The following is a 14,984-nucleotide window of genomic DNA, read 5'->3' on the forward strand; positions in this document are numbered from 1 at the left end:
TATGTATACATAATAAATATACACAGTACACACACATATATTATGTAAACAAAAACCTTTATTTGGGATGCGATTAATCGCAATTAATCATTTAATCGCTTTATATGTATGTAAATATTTTTAAAATTAGCTTTTTTCCCTGCTAACCACACTACTTGCCAATTACTAGTAATACATGCATTATTTAATTGCAATTTGTTCCTAGTTTGTTGCAGTTCCTTCCAAAACAGTATGTTTGTAGATCTATTTTGTACTGAAACCTAAATAAAAGACATATTTTGTAATTGCATAGTACAGTGAACCTCGTTTCTGAGTCTACTGAGTATTATTTATACTTGAGACTTTACATTGCTCTCACTTAGCCAAGGATTGGTAGTTGAGTCAGTCTGCCGCGGGACCTCACAGTTAATCTCTTTAGTCTGGCTGGGACACTGAGAGTTTTAATTAAGTAAGTGGTCTTTCTAAATATGGACCCAGTGCAAATATACATCACAAACAGAGCAGGAATAGCTCACAGCTCCAGAATAGCCTACGGATGCACTATTAAAGTGCTGTATGGCACACTTTGAGACCAAATTATGGCAGATATCTCTTAATCAGTCAAAAATGCGTATTTGTTGGCTTTACGAAACGAAATGGCCTTTTGCAGCTTAGCTTATAACACAGTTAGATGCATTGTGATTGGTTGACTGCAAATGAGAAGGCCTGTGATAGGTCAGTCCAACTGAGGTGAACCCTGGGAAAAGGGCTGTTCCTAAGAGGGAATTAATAGAGATCAAAGAATTAATTGAAGCAGGTTGGAGTTCACACATCAGAGACAGGTGGATAAAGAGAGTGGAGGGATAAATCTGGATGGGATCGCGTGCCGGCTCGAGCCAGCGCAGCTATGTTCAGCACTTTGAAAACGCTTTTTCGGCCCAAAACTGTGGCGGCAGTAGCTCAGAACCCTGGACCTCCGACACCAGCACCTGCAACCGCACCTGCTCCGGCTTCAACACCAGCACCTGCTCCTCCAACAAAGGTACAACTACCTGGCTTTTGCACAACACCGCACCAGCAACACATAAAACTCACTCTAAGAACAAAGAAATACAAAAAATGATAGGCTTCTGGCCAAAATGATAAATCTCAGCTTGGTTTACTAAATAGGCAGCTCAAAAAGTAGTGATCTGAATAAGCTATGTGGATTTAAATCTGTAATATTTACTTACTAATAATGTTTTATGTGGAAAATTCTATGTTAAAAATAAAATTGTGTCTGGTACTTCTTTTTAAAATAGTCTGAAAGACATAATATTTAGAGCATAAATACATTTAAATGAATAAGAAGTCAGTTTGATTACTGAAATACCATATACTATATTTATATTTACTGTAATATAATATTTATATTTATTTATTTACTTAATGTTTATTTAGGACAACTTATAATGCAGATTATGTAGTCAATTTTAGTGAAGTAAATTTAAGCATACTTATAAATACATGAATAAAGGTAGTTGGCATGCTATACTTCATCTAAAATAAAAAATATATATATTTTTTTTATTATTTCTGTTACTTTACTGTCTAACTATTACACATTTAGTGTTTATGACCTTACATTAATTTGAAAAAAAAAAATATTTATGTATTATACAAATTATTTGTCATACAAGAAAAATATCTTTATGAACTGCAAAAAAACTTCTGAAATTCACATGCTTTACATTTGAATGTAAAATGGTAATCTAAAAAAAAAGCTAATGGAAATTACATTTATTATTTGTCAACTTCCTGCATGCACATTTAATATACTTTCATATATTTAAAGTATAAAACCACTACTGCTTCAACACTAGACTACTGAAGTTTCTGTATTAATGCTCATTAATGTTATTATAGTATCACTGATATATTTCTTTTTAGTGTTTGCTTTTACTTGAAAGTTTTAGTAATTTAGTTATTTTTAATGGAATTTTTTGTTGTTGCTTTTGTTATTTTTAAAGTTTAAGTAGTATTTATAATTTTTTTTTAGTTTTATTTTATTTAGTTTTAGCTATTTTAGCTCTTCAATTTAAACTAAACAAATGAGTACTGTTGCTTTTTTATTTATTCATTAAATTGTTTTTCAAGTAACAAAAATGTTTTTAGGGTTTAGTTAAAGATAATGACCCTGATGCTCAAAAATAATGCTGGGCAACAATTAACCACAATTAATCACATTCAAAATAAAAGTTTTTGTTTGTATAATATATGTGTATATGTATATATGTATGTATGTATATATAAGAACACACAAATACAGTATATATTTTGAAAATACCTATTTACACGTATTTACATGTATATATTTATATTCATATAATTTGTATTTTATATATAAATATATTTAATATATAAACATATTTTTCTTAAATATATACATGCATGTGTGTGTATTTATATATACTTAATATATATACAAAGTGCACACACATATATTATGTACACAAAAACGCATTTTGGATATATGCATTCTAATTGTCATGTCAGCAGATGCAGCATTTCATTGCGTTTAAAACAGTTTATGGCACACCTCTCATTTGTTCAGATGTCATTGTTATAAACTGTAATATGTTGTGATGAAGATAGAAAGCAAAACAATTTTGGTGTTAACAGGAGGAAAATACAAATGCAAAGAAAGATGAAGAAAAAAAAGAAGAGAAAAAGGAGGAAAAGCCTGCCGGTGAGTCTTCATCTATCTTCACTTCATAAGATGATGTTCCATTAAGAGAAACTGCAATTCACTGTGTACATTTTTGTTTAAGAGTGACAGTTTTAGTATGATTGATGTTTTCATCTGGAATCCTCAAGACGTTCTCATTTAGGGGGATCTGAATGAAAAAGCTTAATGGACCACATTATCTTGCTATAGTAGGCTACTTTATTCACTAACTAGCATGTCAGGAAAAGCTAAAACTTATTTTTAAAGCACTCTGGACACCATGAATGAATGTTAACATCCCTAGTCAAAGAGCATATACATGCACATATGCTGTTAATAATCAGAGAGGTATTTTTCTGTTCACTGTTCGTCTTTAATTAAGTGCTAATTCAGATATGAGCCGATCTAAGATGGAATATTAAATCATATTATACCAGAACATCAAATCCCGACCTGTGTTTCTTAAGAACCAGCTCCTGCATCGGCTTCAGTACCGGCTCCTGCTCCAGCACCTACACCTGCTCCAGCACCCACACCTGCTCCAGAGCCCCCTAAACCAGAAGCCAAACCAGCGGATCCAGCCAATCCCGGAGCAGAAGCTGCAAAGGGGTAAGAGTTCAGACTGCCTGCAAATACTCTTGTTATATGCATTGTGTATTATACTGTCTGTATACTATACTATACTGTACTGTACTGTGCTATGCTATGCTATGCTATGCTATATTACAATATACTATACTATACTATACTATACTATACTATACTATACTATAAAACTATAAAAACTATACTATAAAACCAGAGGCCACTAAGGGGTGCTAGAGATTTGGCAGAGAAGGTTTAGAGAAAAATAGAGTAAAAATTGCAAAATAATAATTACAACAGTTGATTTTTATTTGTAAATTATTGTTATTATGATCATTATTACAATTAGTTAATTCATTAAAATATATTATTATTAAATATTCAATACTAAATTAATAAATACATACAGTACATATAATATTATTATTATTATTATTATTATTATTATTATTATTATTATTGTTATTATTATTATTGGTTGTGTTCAGATTCCTGTCACGGTCAAAAATGACCGGACTCCGAACAATTGCTTATAAATCTCTCATTATGCTATATTATCACCAAATATTGGATTCATTCTTTTTGCCAACTTGTTTTCTTTCATTTAGGACTTTTCTAGTGTGATACACAGTGCAAATTTTCATAATTTTTAATCTCATATAATGAAAAAAATGATTCATAAATTTTTTTTTTTTTTTAACTTAAAAAACGAGGTACCTTCTCTCTGAAAAATGAGGCCTATGATTAATCAGATGCAAACAGAAACACAAAACCAGTCCTCAATGAAAGAAAACAAGTTGACAAAAAGAATGAATCCAATCTTTAGTGATAATATAGCATAATAAGAGATTTATAAGCAGAAAATCTTTTCCGGGTCAATTTGACCCGAACACAACCAGAGGGTTAAATGGATAAATGTTAACATTTACCAAATGCAATATTGTTGTCTTTTTTTAAGATCACATCTAATAGTTTAAATACAGATTATTATTTGAATATAATAAATATTTTTAAATTATAATAAATATTTAAAAAAAATATGTATTATTTAAATAGATAATAAATACATATTGATGAAAAAGTAAATGTTAACATTTACCAAATGTAATATTGTTGTCTAATATCATACTTAGTATTTCCTTTATACACACTATAAATGCACATGCTTTTAATGTTTTAAAGTCCCTTGTCAGGGGATCCTCATATTTATTGTTTATTTATGGGTTATTGGCAGCAAAAAGTTTAAACAGGTCAATAAAAATATGCGAGTTTGCCCCTTCATGTCATTGGGTTTTCTTTCCTGTTTTCTACCACTCGATGTGCAGTGTGTGACTCCAAAAGTAGCTGAAAGCAGCTTAGGGGATCTGCTGTATTTGTGACTTAAGAAGATCATGAAAACGTCCTCGCGTGCAAACAGGACTTTCTGTTTTTTCTATGTTTTATTTTTCTTTGTGTCAGCATACAGCTGGTATGCTAGGGAGTCCTCCTTTTCCAGTTACAATTCCTATATCTAAGAACCTGGTGTAAGAGTTGAGAGCTAAATTTACCACATGGGCCCATTTTAGCTGACTGCAATAAACAAGACTGCACCAGATGGAAAAGAGGAACAAATGTAGAGTTGCACTGATTAAAATGCTTATAAATAGATGAAGTACAGGTTTGCACTGTCTAGTCCTGAGCACGTAGTGATTGTATGAGGTGTCGTCTGAGTTCAGCTGCTGAAGTTTCTCTGAAAACAGATCAGAAGCCTTAGGCTGTGAGATCTGCAAAGCTTTGTCAAGTTTCCCTGTTTTGTAACAATACACTTCATGTTCAAATATCTAAACCATCTTAGAGCTCATAATTCTTGATGAGAATCACCACATAACACATTAACTTGAATTAAAGGGATAGTTCACCCAAAAATGAAAATTCTGTTATTTACTTACCCTCATATCGTTCTAAACCTGTCAGACCTTCGTTCATCTTCAGAACACAGATTAAGATATTTTTGATGAAATCCGAGAGCTTTCCGACTCATCAACGCAACTGACACTTTCAAGGTCCAAAAAGGTAGTAAAGACATCGTTAAAATAGTCTATGTGACAAATTTTATGAAGCTACAAGAACACTTTTTGTGCACAAAGAAAACAAAAATAACGGCTTCATTCAACAATTTCTTCTTTTCTATGTCAGTCTTTGACGTAGGTTCAAGAGAGTACCTTGACACATGCGGAAGAGAAGAAATTGCTGAATAAAGTCATTATTTTTGTTTTCTTGCCGCACTAAAATTATTCTTATTGAACCACTGGTTGAACCACTGATGTCACATGGGCTATTTTAACAATGACCTTTCTGTGCCTCAAATGTGTCCGTTGCATTGCTGTCTATGCAGGGTCAGAAAACTTTCGTACTTCATCAAAAACATCTTAATTTGTGTTCTGAAGATGAACAAAGGTCTTACAGGTTTGGAACAACAAGAAGGCGAGTAATTAAAGACAGAATTTTCTTTTTGGGTGAACTATCCCTTTAAGGGAACATTCCATTTGTTAACATTATAGGAATGTTACTTTTAAATGTTCACTGAAGATTCTGGAACATAGTAACATTTAAAAAATGTTAAGACTTTTTAGAAAACGTTCACTGAACAATGTAACAACAAGATGCTTCCACATGAAATCTAATACGATCATCAGACATTAAAAAAATCATCAAAACTGTAACGTTATGGAATAAAATGTCGATCCATGAAGAGATAATAATGACTGTCAAGTTTTGGGGGACATAGTAGTATACTTAAAATATGATGTCACTTATAGAAAACTTACGAGTATACTTGCAGTATGAAACTAGTAGTTTACTGAGACTATACTTCAAAGTGTACTATCAAGTGTACTATCAGTATATCTAAAAGTTAACTTTTAGTATAGCTGCAAACTGAAAACGTAGATGTAAACTAGTTGTGTACTCAAAGTTTACTACTGTTATACTTTTATATACTAGAAGGTTGGCCAATTTAGTCCCAAGGAGTCTTGAAATAGTACTACTAGTACACTGATAATTGTATACTTACTACATAAAGTATACTTTAAAATATACTTGAACTTTACTTAAGTATACTTAATAAAATAAACTCAAAGTATACTACTTTTTAGTAATGGCTACTATTACTACTACTGATTGTTTACATAATTAAACCTACATTCCTTTGTCTTTTTCATTTAGCGAGGATGCACCACCACCACCTTCTCCACCCATCGTCATCAACAGATACTGTGACGACCATCTGCGAGACATTGTGAAGAAACTACGGGAGAGGACAGAGCTTTATAAGGAGAAAGTCATAGACCTCTACGCCTCGTCCCCAGAGCACAGCCCACCCGTCAGTGAGTACAAACACATCCAGAGTCTCTCTGAATACTGCTGTTTGATGGACAAGTCAATAATGCAAGATCATAAATGATCTAGCAGCTGTAGGATTTGTAGTCTTAAGGTTTTTAAACAGTTTGACTCATTTACCCTGCTGGAAAAACCAGGTCATTCTAGCTTAAGGTGTTCAAGCTGGTTTTTAGACAATAAAGCTGGTTTGTTTCTGTCTACCAGGTCAAAAACAACTGCTAGTCCTTCTTACTAACATCTAGACAATCTAATGACTATACATGACCAATTTTGTCTAGCCAAAAACATAAAAAACTAATTCCCTAGTAAGGAATCCATCAGTTTGTGTTCTGAACTTTGGTCTAATCTTGATATCCAGCACCGGTTTATCGAAAAGAAGACTGGATCAAAAAGCAGGAAGCGGAGAGAATAAAACGAGAAGAGGCCGAGCAGAAGAAAAAAGAGGAGGATGCTAAGAAAGCAGCAGCGAAGAAAGAAAAAGAGGAGAAAGAAAAGAAGGAGAAAGAGGAAAAGCTGAAAGCTGAGAAGGAGAAGGCAGATAAGGAGGCGGCCGAAGCCATATGCCCCAAAATCAAATGCAATTGCATAGACACACTTCTCAAACCTTTTGAAGACAAGATGGATGCATATTTGGGGACAACCATCGACCCTTTTACAGGTAGGACACTATGAGAACTAAGGATGCTTTTTGAAGCAATGTTATAAAACACTGACCTGAACATGTTTGTTAATTTTATCTCTAATGGTATTGATCTTGGTAGTAAAGCAGTTTATCAATGCTGTTTAATGCTTTATTTTTCATGAATTCAGCCACTGTACTGAATTAATACCTATTGTTATGTTTGTTTTTCTCTAAAAGAAATGAAAAGTAATCCAATCCAGCAGTTTTAATGCTTTTCTGTAGGAGGAAGTACTTTTCCTCCATGCAATATGAAATACCTCTACTTTTGTTTTCTTCCAGCTGCGCTCTATTTTCCCCCTCTACTGTTTGGGTGCGGCTCTACCCTCCAAGATTACTGTTTACAACAGTAATCTTGGAGGGTAGACTCATTTAAAGTTATATAGCTGTTCTAACTGATTTTCTCTCATCAGATCGTCGGTATATTAAATGGCTAAGTGTCGTCACAATCGCTTTTAACTACAACGTTTGGCTGGCCACGGCACGTTTGTGTTTCCCGTACCACACACCTGTGACCATCCCCTTCTGGATCTTTTTTGATATCCTCGCAGACCTTGTGAACATCATAGATATCACCATGTTTCAGCCACGCTTACAGTTTGTGAAAGCAGGAGATATCATAGTAAGTAAATCTCTGTATAGATGCTTTCACCTTTGGAATTGTAACAATAAAATGTCCACTCAAAAACAACTACAAATTTATTTTCTCAGAAAGACAGAGAACTGGCAAAACAGAATTACAGAGCATCTGCCAGATTTCAGGTGTGTAGAAATTATATGCACTGCTGTTCAAAAGTTTGGGATCAGCAAGATTTTTAACGTTTCTTAAAGAAGTTTCTTATGCTAATCAAGGCTGCATTTATTTGATCAAAAATACAGAAAAAAACTGTAATTTTGCTAAATATTATTGTAGTTTAAAATAACAGTTTTCTATTTTAATATACTTTAACATGTAATTTATTTCTGTGATGCAACGCTGAATTTTTAGCATCATTACTCCAGTCTTGAGTTCAGTAAATTTTCTTTTTTTTTTTAAGAAATTAATACTTTTACTCAGCAATGATGTGTTAAATTGATTAAAATTGATAGTAAAGACTTATATTGTCAGAAAAGATTTCTATTTTGAATTAATGCTGTTCTTTTTAACTTTTTATTCATCATCAAAGAAAATTAAGAAAAAAAGTATCACAGGTTTCAAAAAATATTACGCAGCACAACAATTTTAACACTAATAATAAATCATATTAGAATGATTTCTGAAGGATCATGTGACACTGAAGACTGGAGTAATGGCTGATGAAAATTCAGTGCTGCGTCACAGAAATAAATTATTAAATTATATTTTAAAGTATGTTAAAATAGGAAACCAATATTCAAAATTGTAATAATATTTCACAATATTACTGTTTTCTCTGTATTTTTAATCAAATAAATTCAGCCTTAATGAGCATAAAAATATTTTTTAAATAACATTAAAATCTTACTGATCCCAAACTTTTGAATGGCAGTCTATATCATTTATAAACATATGTAATATGTGACCCGGTTCCACAAAACCAGTCATAAGGGTCAGTTTTTCCAAATTGAGATTTATACATAATCTGAAAGCTGAATAAATAAGCTTTCCATTGATGTATGGTTTGCTATGACAGAACAATATTTGGCCAACATACAACTATTTGAAATCTGGAATCTAAGGGTTTTTAAAAAAAAATCTAAATATTGAGAAAATCACCTTTAAAGTTGTGCAAATAATGTTCTTAACAATGTCTATTACTAATCAAAAATTAAGTTTTGATATATTTACAGAAGGAATTTTACAAAATATCTTAATGGAACATGATCTTTACTTAATATCCAAATGATTTTTGGCATAAAACAAAAATCGATCATTTTGACCCATACAATGTATTTTTGGCTATTGCTACAAATATACCCCAGCGACTTAAGACTGGTTTTGTGGTCCAGGATCACATATATGTAATTTCTTTTATTTTCTTTTATTTTATTCTAAAAATATTTTCTCTCAACAGACAGATCTGATAAGCATCATACCATTTGACTTCTTGTGTTTCCACTTTGGGTTTACATCAGTCTTTAGGATAAACCGGTTTGTGCGGGTCAGTTATTTAACTTCTCCAGCCAAAACTGTTTTTTTTATTCAGATTTTTTAATATTTCTATTTTTTTTAAGTGTTAGTTTAGTATTGTGTATATCTGATATACAATAATTTTTCAATTTATTTTAGCTTTATTTTTATTTATTTTTGTGTGATTTGTATTATTTCTTGTTTTTTAAATTTTTATTTCAGTTTTAGTTTTATTATTTTAATTTTATTTCATTTATTTGCCAAGGTAACATTTCTAATTTAGTTTTCCTTCTGATATTTTTTATTTTAGCTTTATTTCAATTCATAATTTTTTTTTTAATTGTTTTAGTTAACTATAAAAAACGCTGTTTTGTACAGCTAGTTCTTGCTATGAACTGTGTAGTAGTTCACTGTGTAAAGAGCTCTGTTTAATGTGCATATTCCTTCTTACTTTTTAGTATCAGTCATTTTTTGAGTTCAGTGATCGTCTGGAAAGCATCATGTCTAAGGCATATATCTGGAGGTATGTCTGAAAATGTGTGATTTCTATATGCTAATCTATTCTAAGTGGCTCTTAGCATGTTGCTACTAGGTGGTTCCTTACTGACCCACTCCAATAATCTATGACGTTTTTGTATTTGGATATGCATGGATTTTTATTTTATTATTTTATTTTTTATGTATGGGTTTTGGACAATTTGAGGTATCATGATGAGCAAATGGCAAGGTTTGGGGCTGTGTTTAAATCCATATCTCTGTGTATGAGCAATAATAATCATAGTGATGCTGGGCTTTTTTCAGAGTTGGCCGCACTACTGGATATCTACTCTACTGTCTCCATTTAAACGCCTGCCTTTACTATGTAGCATCAGAATACGAGGGTCTGGGCAGCACTAAATGGACATATAACGGAAAAGGAAATGCGTATGACCTCTTTTTTCCCTTTTGCCATTATTCGTTTATATTCCATAAATAGTAGCTATTAATAAATTAAAATAAATTTCATTTAATATTGAATTACAATGTTGTATATAATTATATATTATATTATATTTTTATAATTTACACAAATGTAAATGCATTCAAAATAAAATATTAATAAATATATAAATAAATAATATACTAATAAATACTAAATACTGATAACTTGTTATTTTTCTTTCCCTAGGTATCTACGCTGTTATTATTTTGCCACCCGTACGCTTATCACTATCGGAGGTCTCCCCGAGCCCCATACGCTCTTTGAGATCATCTTCCAGCTGGTGAACTTCTTCACAGGAGTCTTTGTCTTCTCTAGCTTGATTGGACAGGTAAATAAATTAAAACACGTATAACACGCGTCCTAGATTAATAACTCCACACCACTGAGCAAAATTTGTTTAAACCCAGATGAGAGATGTCATTGGAGCAGCTACGGCGGGTCAGACATACTTCCGTGCCTCTATGGACGCCTGTGTGGCGTATATGAACACCTACACCATCCCAAAGCTGGTGCAGAATAGAGTGCGTACCTGGTACAACTACACCTGGGATTCCCAGGGCATGCTGGGTAAGAGTACTTCTAATACAGATAGTTTTAGACCTGGAGCGCAGGTTACTATAAATCTAAATCAATGCTAATTTCTATGGATCAGATGAATCTGAGTTATTAGAAAATATGCCTCTGGTGATGAGAACAGCCATCGCTGTGGACATCAACCTCGCCACCTTCCAGAAGATCGACCTCTTCAAGGTAAAACTGAACACTGTCAGTCAAATAATGACAAAACTGAATTTAGCAAATGTTAAGGTTCTGTAGTAAACCCTATTTTGGGGTTTGCATCAAATTAAATTTACACAAGCGATTATATATACCTAAATATTAAATGCAGGTAAACAGTGCTTTAATGTGAAAATAACATGTCAAAATATGAGTTAAATAATGTTTTATTGTCATTCAGCGTAACAGATATTTATGTAAAATATATATAGATCTTATTACTGACAAATGGGTAAAACCTAGTGTTTTGAAGCATTGGTAAAGGTTTAAATTTACAATGAATTAGTTACAATTAATTAGTTGTGAGGAAAAAAAATAGTGTTTTCACAACATGTCATCAGTCGGCCATATTGGCGGCACTGAACGCAAACAATGCCACTAAACTGAGTGAAACTCACATATTTTGCTGATTATTGCTGCTGAAAATGATCCATTATTGTCATGTTTTGGGCTGTACTAATCGGTCGGACCAGGAAAAACATTTGGGATACTATAGACTGCCAAAAGTTATAACAAATCAAGGAAAGGGGTGCAAAAAACTGAGGAACAAAAGGCATTTGTGGTTGGCCAAGCTGAACCAGGATTTCCAGGGAAAGAATCTTGACAACATTTGTGTTTGTTCTTATTATTTCCAGTCAAGTAGGTGAAATTAACTGTAGTTTGTCAAAACATTGTTCCCTTTCCTACTTACTAAGTTCTTCTCTATATGATTTAGAAGCTTCCACGTTTTTTCCGTGGTTTAGACAGCATAAATTAGTAGAAAAACATATTCTGTATTGCATTAACTGTGGGATCCATGCTGTTGTTTACATCTGAGTATTGTCGGTATGGCTGCGCATCCGGGTAACTGACCAAATCTTGAAGTGCATTGCCTTATGGATTATTACACAAAATAAGCTCTGTGAGCAACAAAAGTTTATGATTCATAAACATTTTGTTCATCATGATAATATTCACAAATGAATATAACTTTTATATGTTTTGAAGCCTAAATACAATGTCCAGTAAAAAGCTAAACGTAACTTTAGGTTACACCATGTTCTCACGAGAGTTGCGCTGAGCTTCTGACGACTCTTTCAGTCTTTAATGTTAGAAAAAAAACACTTTTTTCAAAGTTTGAGTTAGAATAGCTTGCAAGAGCTAGATTATAATCATAATTAAGATGTGAATCTGGCTAGTAAATAAATGAGTTTACCTGTTCGGTGTGATAACGTTTAATGAAGTCCTGATGTAGTCCCGTTTAGCCACTTGTTAGCAACAGCCTCGTGTCAAGAAAATAAAAGCTTTAAAAAAACACACAAACCTTTTTTCAGGAATTTAACTACATTTTTCGTTCAAGAAAACCCACTGATTTAAGGACAATGTAATAAGAAGCGATAAAATACTAATTTTCAAGTTTTAACAGCGTTCTAAAAACAAACTTGTGCGGAAAAGTCTACTGCAACTACTGGTGGCCACTATTTCATCTATTCTGGTGCAGTTATAATAAGTAAATCCATGTTAGAATGAAAAAGTATTAAAGTCAGAGAAAACAAGTGAGGGTGATTTGATTTTGTTTCTCATTTTTATTTGCCATTTCCAACATATTTTTCTAGGGTTGTGACAACCAGATGCTTGTGGACATGTTGCTACGTCTGAAATCCATTGTGTACTTGCCAGGAGATTTTGTGTGTAAGAAGGTGAGAACATCAGATGTAATCATCCATGTATCTGATATTATGTTCATTGAACACATTGATTCAGACAATTATCCTGAGTAAATGTCTTCCATTGTTTCATACAGGGTGATATTGGGAGAGAAATGTATATTATTAAAGCTGGAGAGGTGCAGGTCATCGGTGGACCGGACAATAAGATTGTGTTCGTGACTCTGAAAGCAGGCTGTGTGTTCGGAGAGATCAGGTACAGGACAGACGATCTATATACACTACTGTTCATAAGTTTGGGGTCTGTAAAGTTTTTAAATGTTTTTAAAAGAAGAATCTAAATGAAGCTGCACTTATTTGATCAAAAATACAGTTTTATTATACTTTTTATTTAATTGATTAATCTAATCCTGTGGTGACAAAGCTTGATCTTTTGTAACATTATAGATGTCCTTACTGTCACTTTTGATCAATTTAATGTATCCTTGCTGAATAAAAGTATTAATTTCTTTAAAACAAATATGACTGACAATAGGAACAAGGCTGTCTAAACAAGTCTAAAACAGAAGTGCATGTATTTTCAGTCTCTTACAGTCAGCAAAAGATGGAGGCAACAGAAGAACCGCTAACGTTGCTGCTCATGGATTCGCCAACCTCTTCGTACTGGATAAGAAAGATCTCAATGACATCCTGGTTCATTACCCCGAGTCTCAGAAAGTGCTGGCCAGGAAGGGACGGTGAGTCAGAACATGAGTTGTTCCTTCAAGAACTGATTTTAAATGCAGTCGCTACAATAAGTGATGATTCATTCTCTGCTCAGGAAACTGATGAAGGCCAAAGGTAAAGCTGCTCCTGTCAAAGATGAAGGTGAAAAGAAGAAGGGATTGGCAATGTTTGGACAAAAACCACCCACTCCGAAAATGATGCGTGCTTTTGGAGGCTTCGGGAAAGGAGGATTGCTGGACAAACTCAGGGTTTGTGTGATGATCTGATGCATATGTAGCACACATATGTAATGCAGTGTGTGTCTGCCAGTGGATTTAACACAGATTAAAACACAAATAATTGAAAGGTCTGAAATAACATTAACACTTCTCTTTCCAGCAAGCTCAAGCAGCAGAAAAAAAGGATTGAAAAATACATCCATCCAACCATCCATCAAGGGTATCATCCATCCACCAATGCATTATTCATCTGTTCATCTGTCCATTTCACAACCTATCTATATATCTATCTATCCATGCATCCATCCATTTGTCAATTGTATTCATCCAATCGTCTGTCTATCCTTCCATCTATGCATTAATCCATTCATCCACCCATCTATCCATATGTCAATTGCATCATCCGTTTATCCATCCACCCATCCATCCATCTTTGCATCCAATGTCTGTCAATCCATCCAATGTCTGTCGATCCATTCATCCGTTCATCTATCCATTTGTCAATTGCATCATCCGTCCATCCATTTATCCATCCGTCCATACATCCATCCATCCATCCATTTGTCAATTGGATCCATCCGTCCATCCATCCATCTTTGCATCCATCTGTCCATCCATCCATCCATCTATGCACCCATCTGTTGTCCATCCATCTATCCATGTCAGTTGCATCATCCATCTGTTTATCCATCCGTCCAACCATCTATCTTTGTATAAATCCATCCATTTGTCAATTGCATCCATCCATTCATCCATTTGTCAATTGTATTCATCCTTTTGGTCCATCCATCTATCCATCCATCCATCAGTGCATCCATCCGTTCATCCATCCAGCTATCCATTTGTCATTGGCATCATATGTCCATCCATCTTTGCATAAATCCATCCATTTGTCAGTTGCATCCATCTATTCATCTATCTGTTAGTTGTATTCATCCATCCATCCATCAATGCATCCATCTGTTCATCCATCCATCTATCCATTTGTCAGCTACATCATCCATCCATCTTTGCATACATCTATCCATCCATCCATTTGTCAATTGGATCAATCCATCCGTCTGTCCATCCATCCACCTTTGCATCCATCCGTCCATCTATCTATTCACCCATGCATTCATCCATTTGTCAATTGTATTCATCCGTTCATGTCCATCTATGCATCCATCCAACCATCCATCCATCTTTGCAAAATCCATCCATTTGTCAATTGTATTC

The 14,984-nt window shown here is 33.5% G+C and overlaps 1 protein-coding gene across 1 annotated transcript; it reads left to right on the forward strand.

The window, feature by feature from the left end:
* The first annotated feature begins 788 nt into the window (after positions 1–788).
* cngb3.1 (cyclic nucleotide gated channel subunit beta 3, tandem duplicate 1) lies at positions 789–14,635 on the forward strand. Its single transcript, XM_051097885.1, has 18 exons — positions 789–1,021; positions 2,641–2,707; positions 3,154–3,295; positions 6,476–6,636; positions 7,008–7,307; positions 7,742–7,950; positions 8,040–8,090; positions 9,362–9,448; positions 9,876–9,940; positions 10,219–10,341; positions 10,586–10,727; positions 10,807–10,966; positions 11,052–11,149; positions 12,772–12,855; positions 12,960–13,078; positions 13,407–13,559; positions 13,643–13,796; positions 13,927–14,635. The coding sequence occupies exons 1-18, from the start codon at positions 887–889 to the stop codon at positions 13,954–13,956; spliced, it is 2,280 nt and encodes a 759-aa protein (XP_050953842.1). The 5' UTR covers positions 789–886; the 3' UTR covers positions 13,957–14,635.
* The last annotated feature ends 349 nt before the right edge of the window (positions 14,636–14,984 follow it).

This window comes from Labeo rohita, chromosome 24, assembly GCF_022985175.1.
Source record: "Labeo rohita strain BAU-BD-2019 chromosome 24, IGBB_LRoh.1.0, whole genome shotgun sequence".
Lineage (NCBI taxonomy): Eukaryota > Metazoa > Chordata > Actinopteri > Cypriniformes > Cyprinidae > Labeo > Labeo rohita.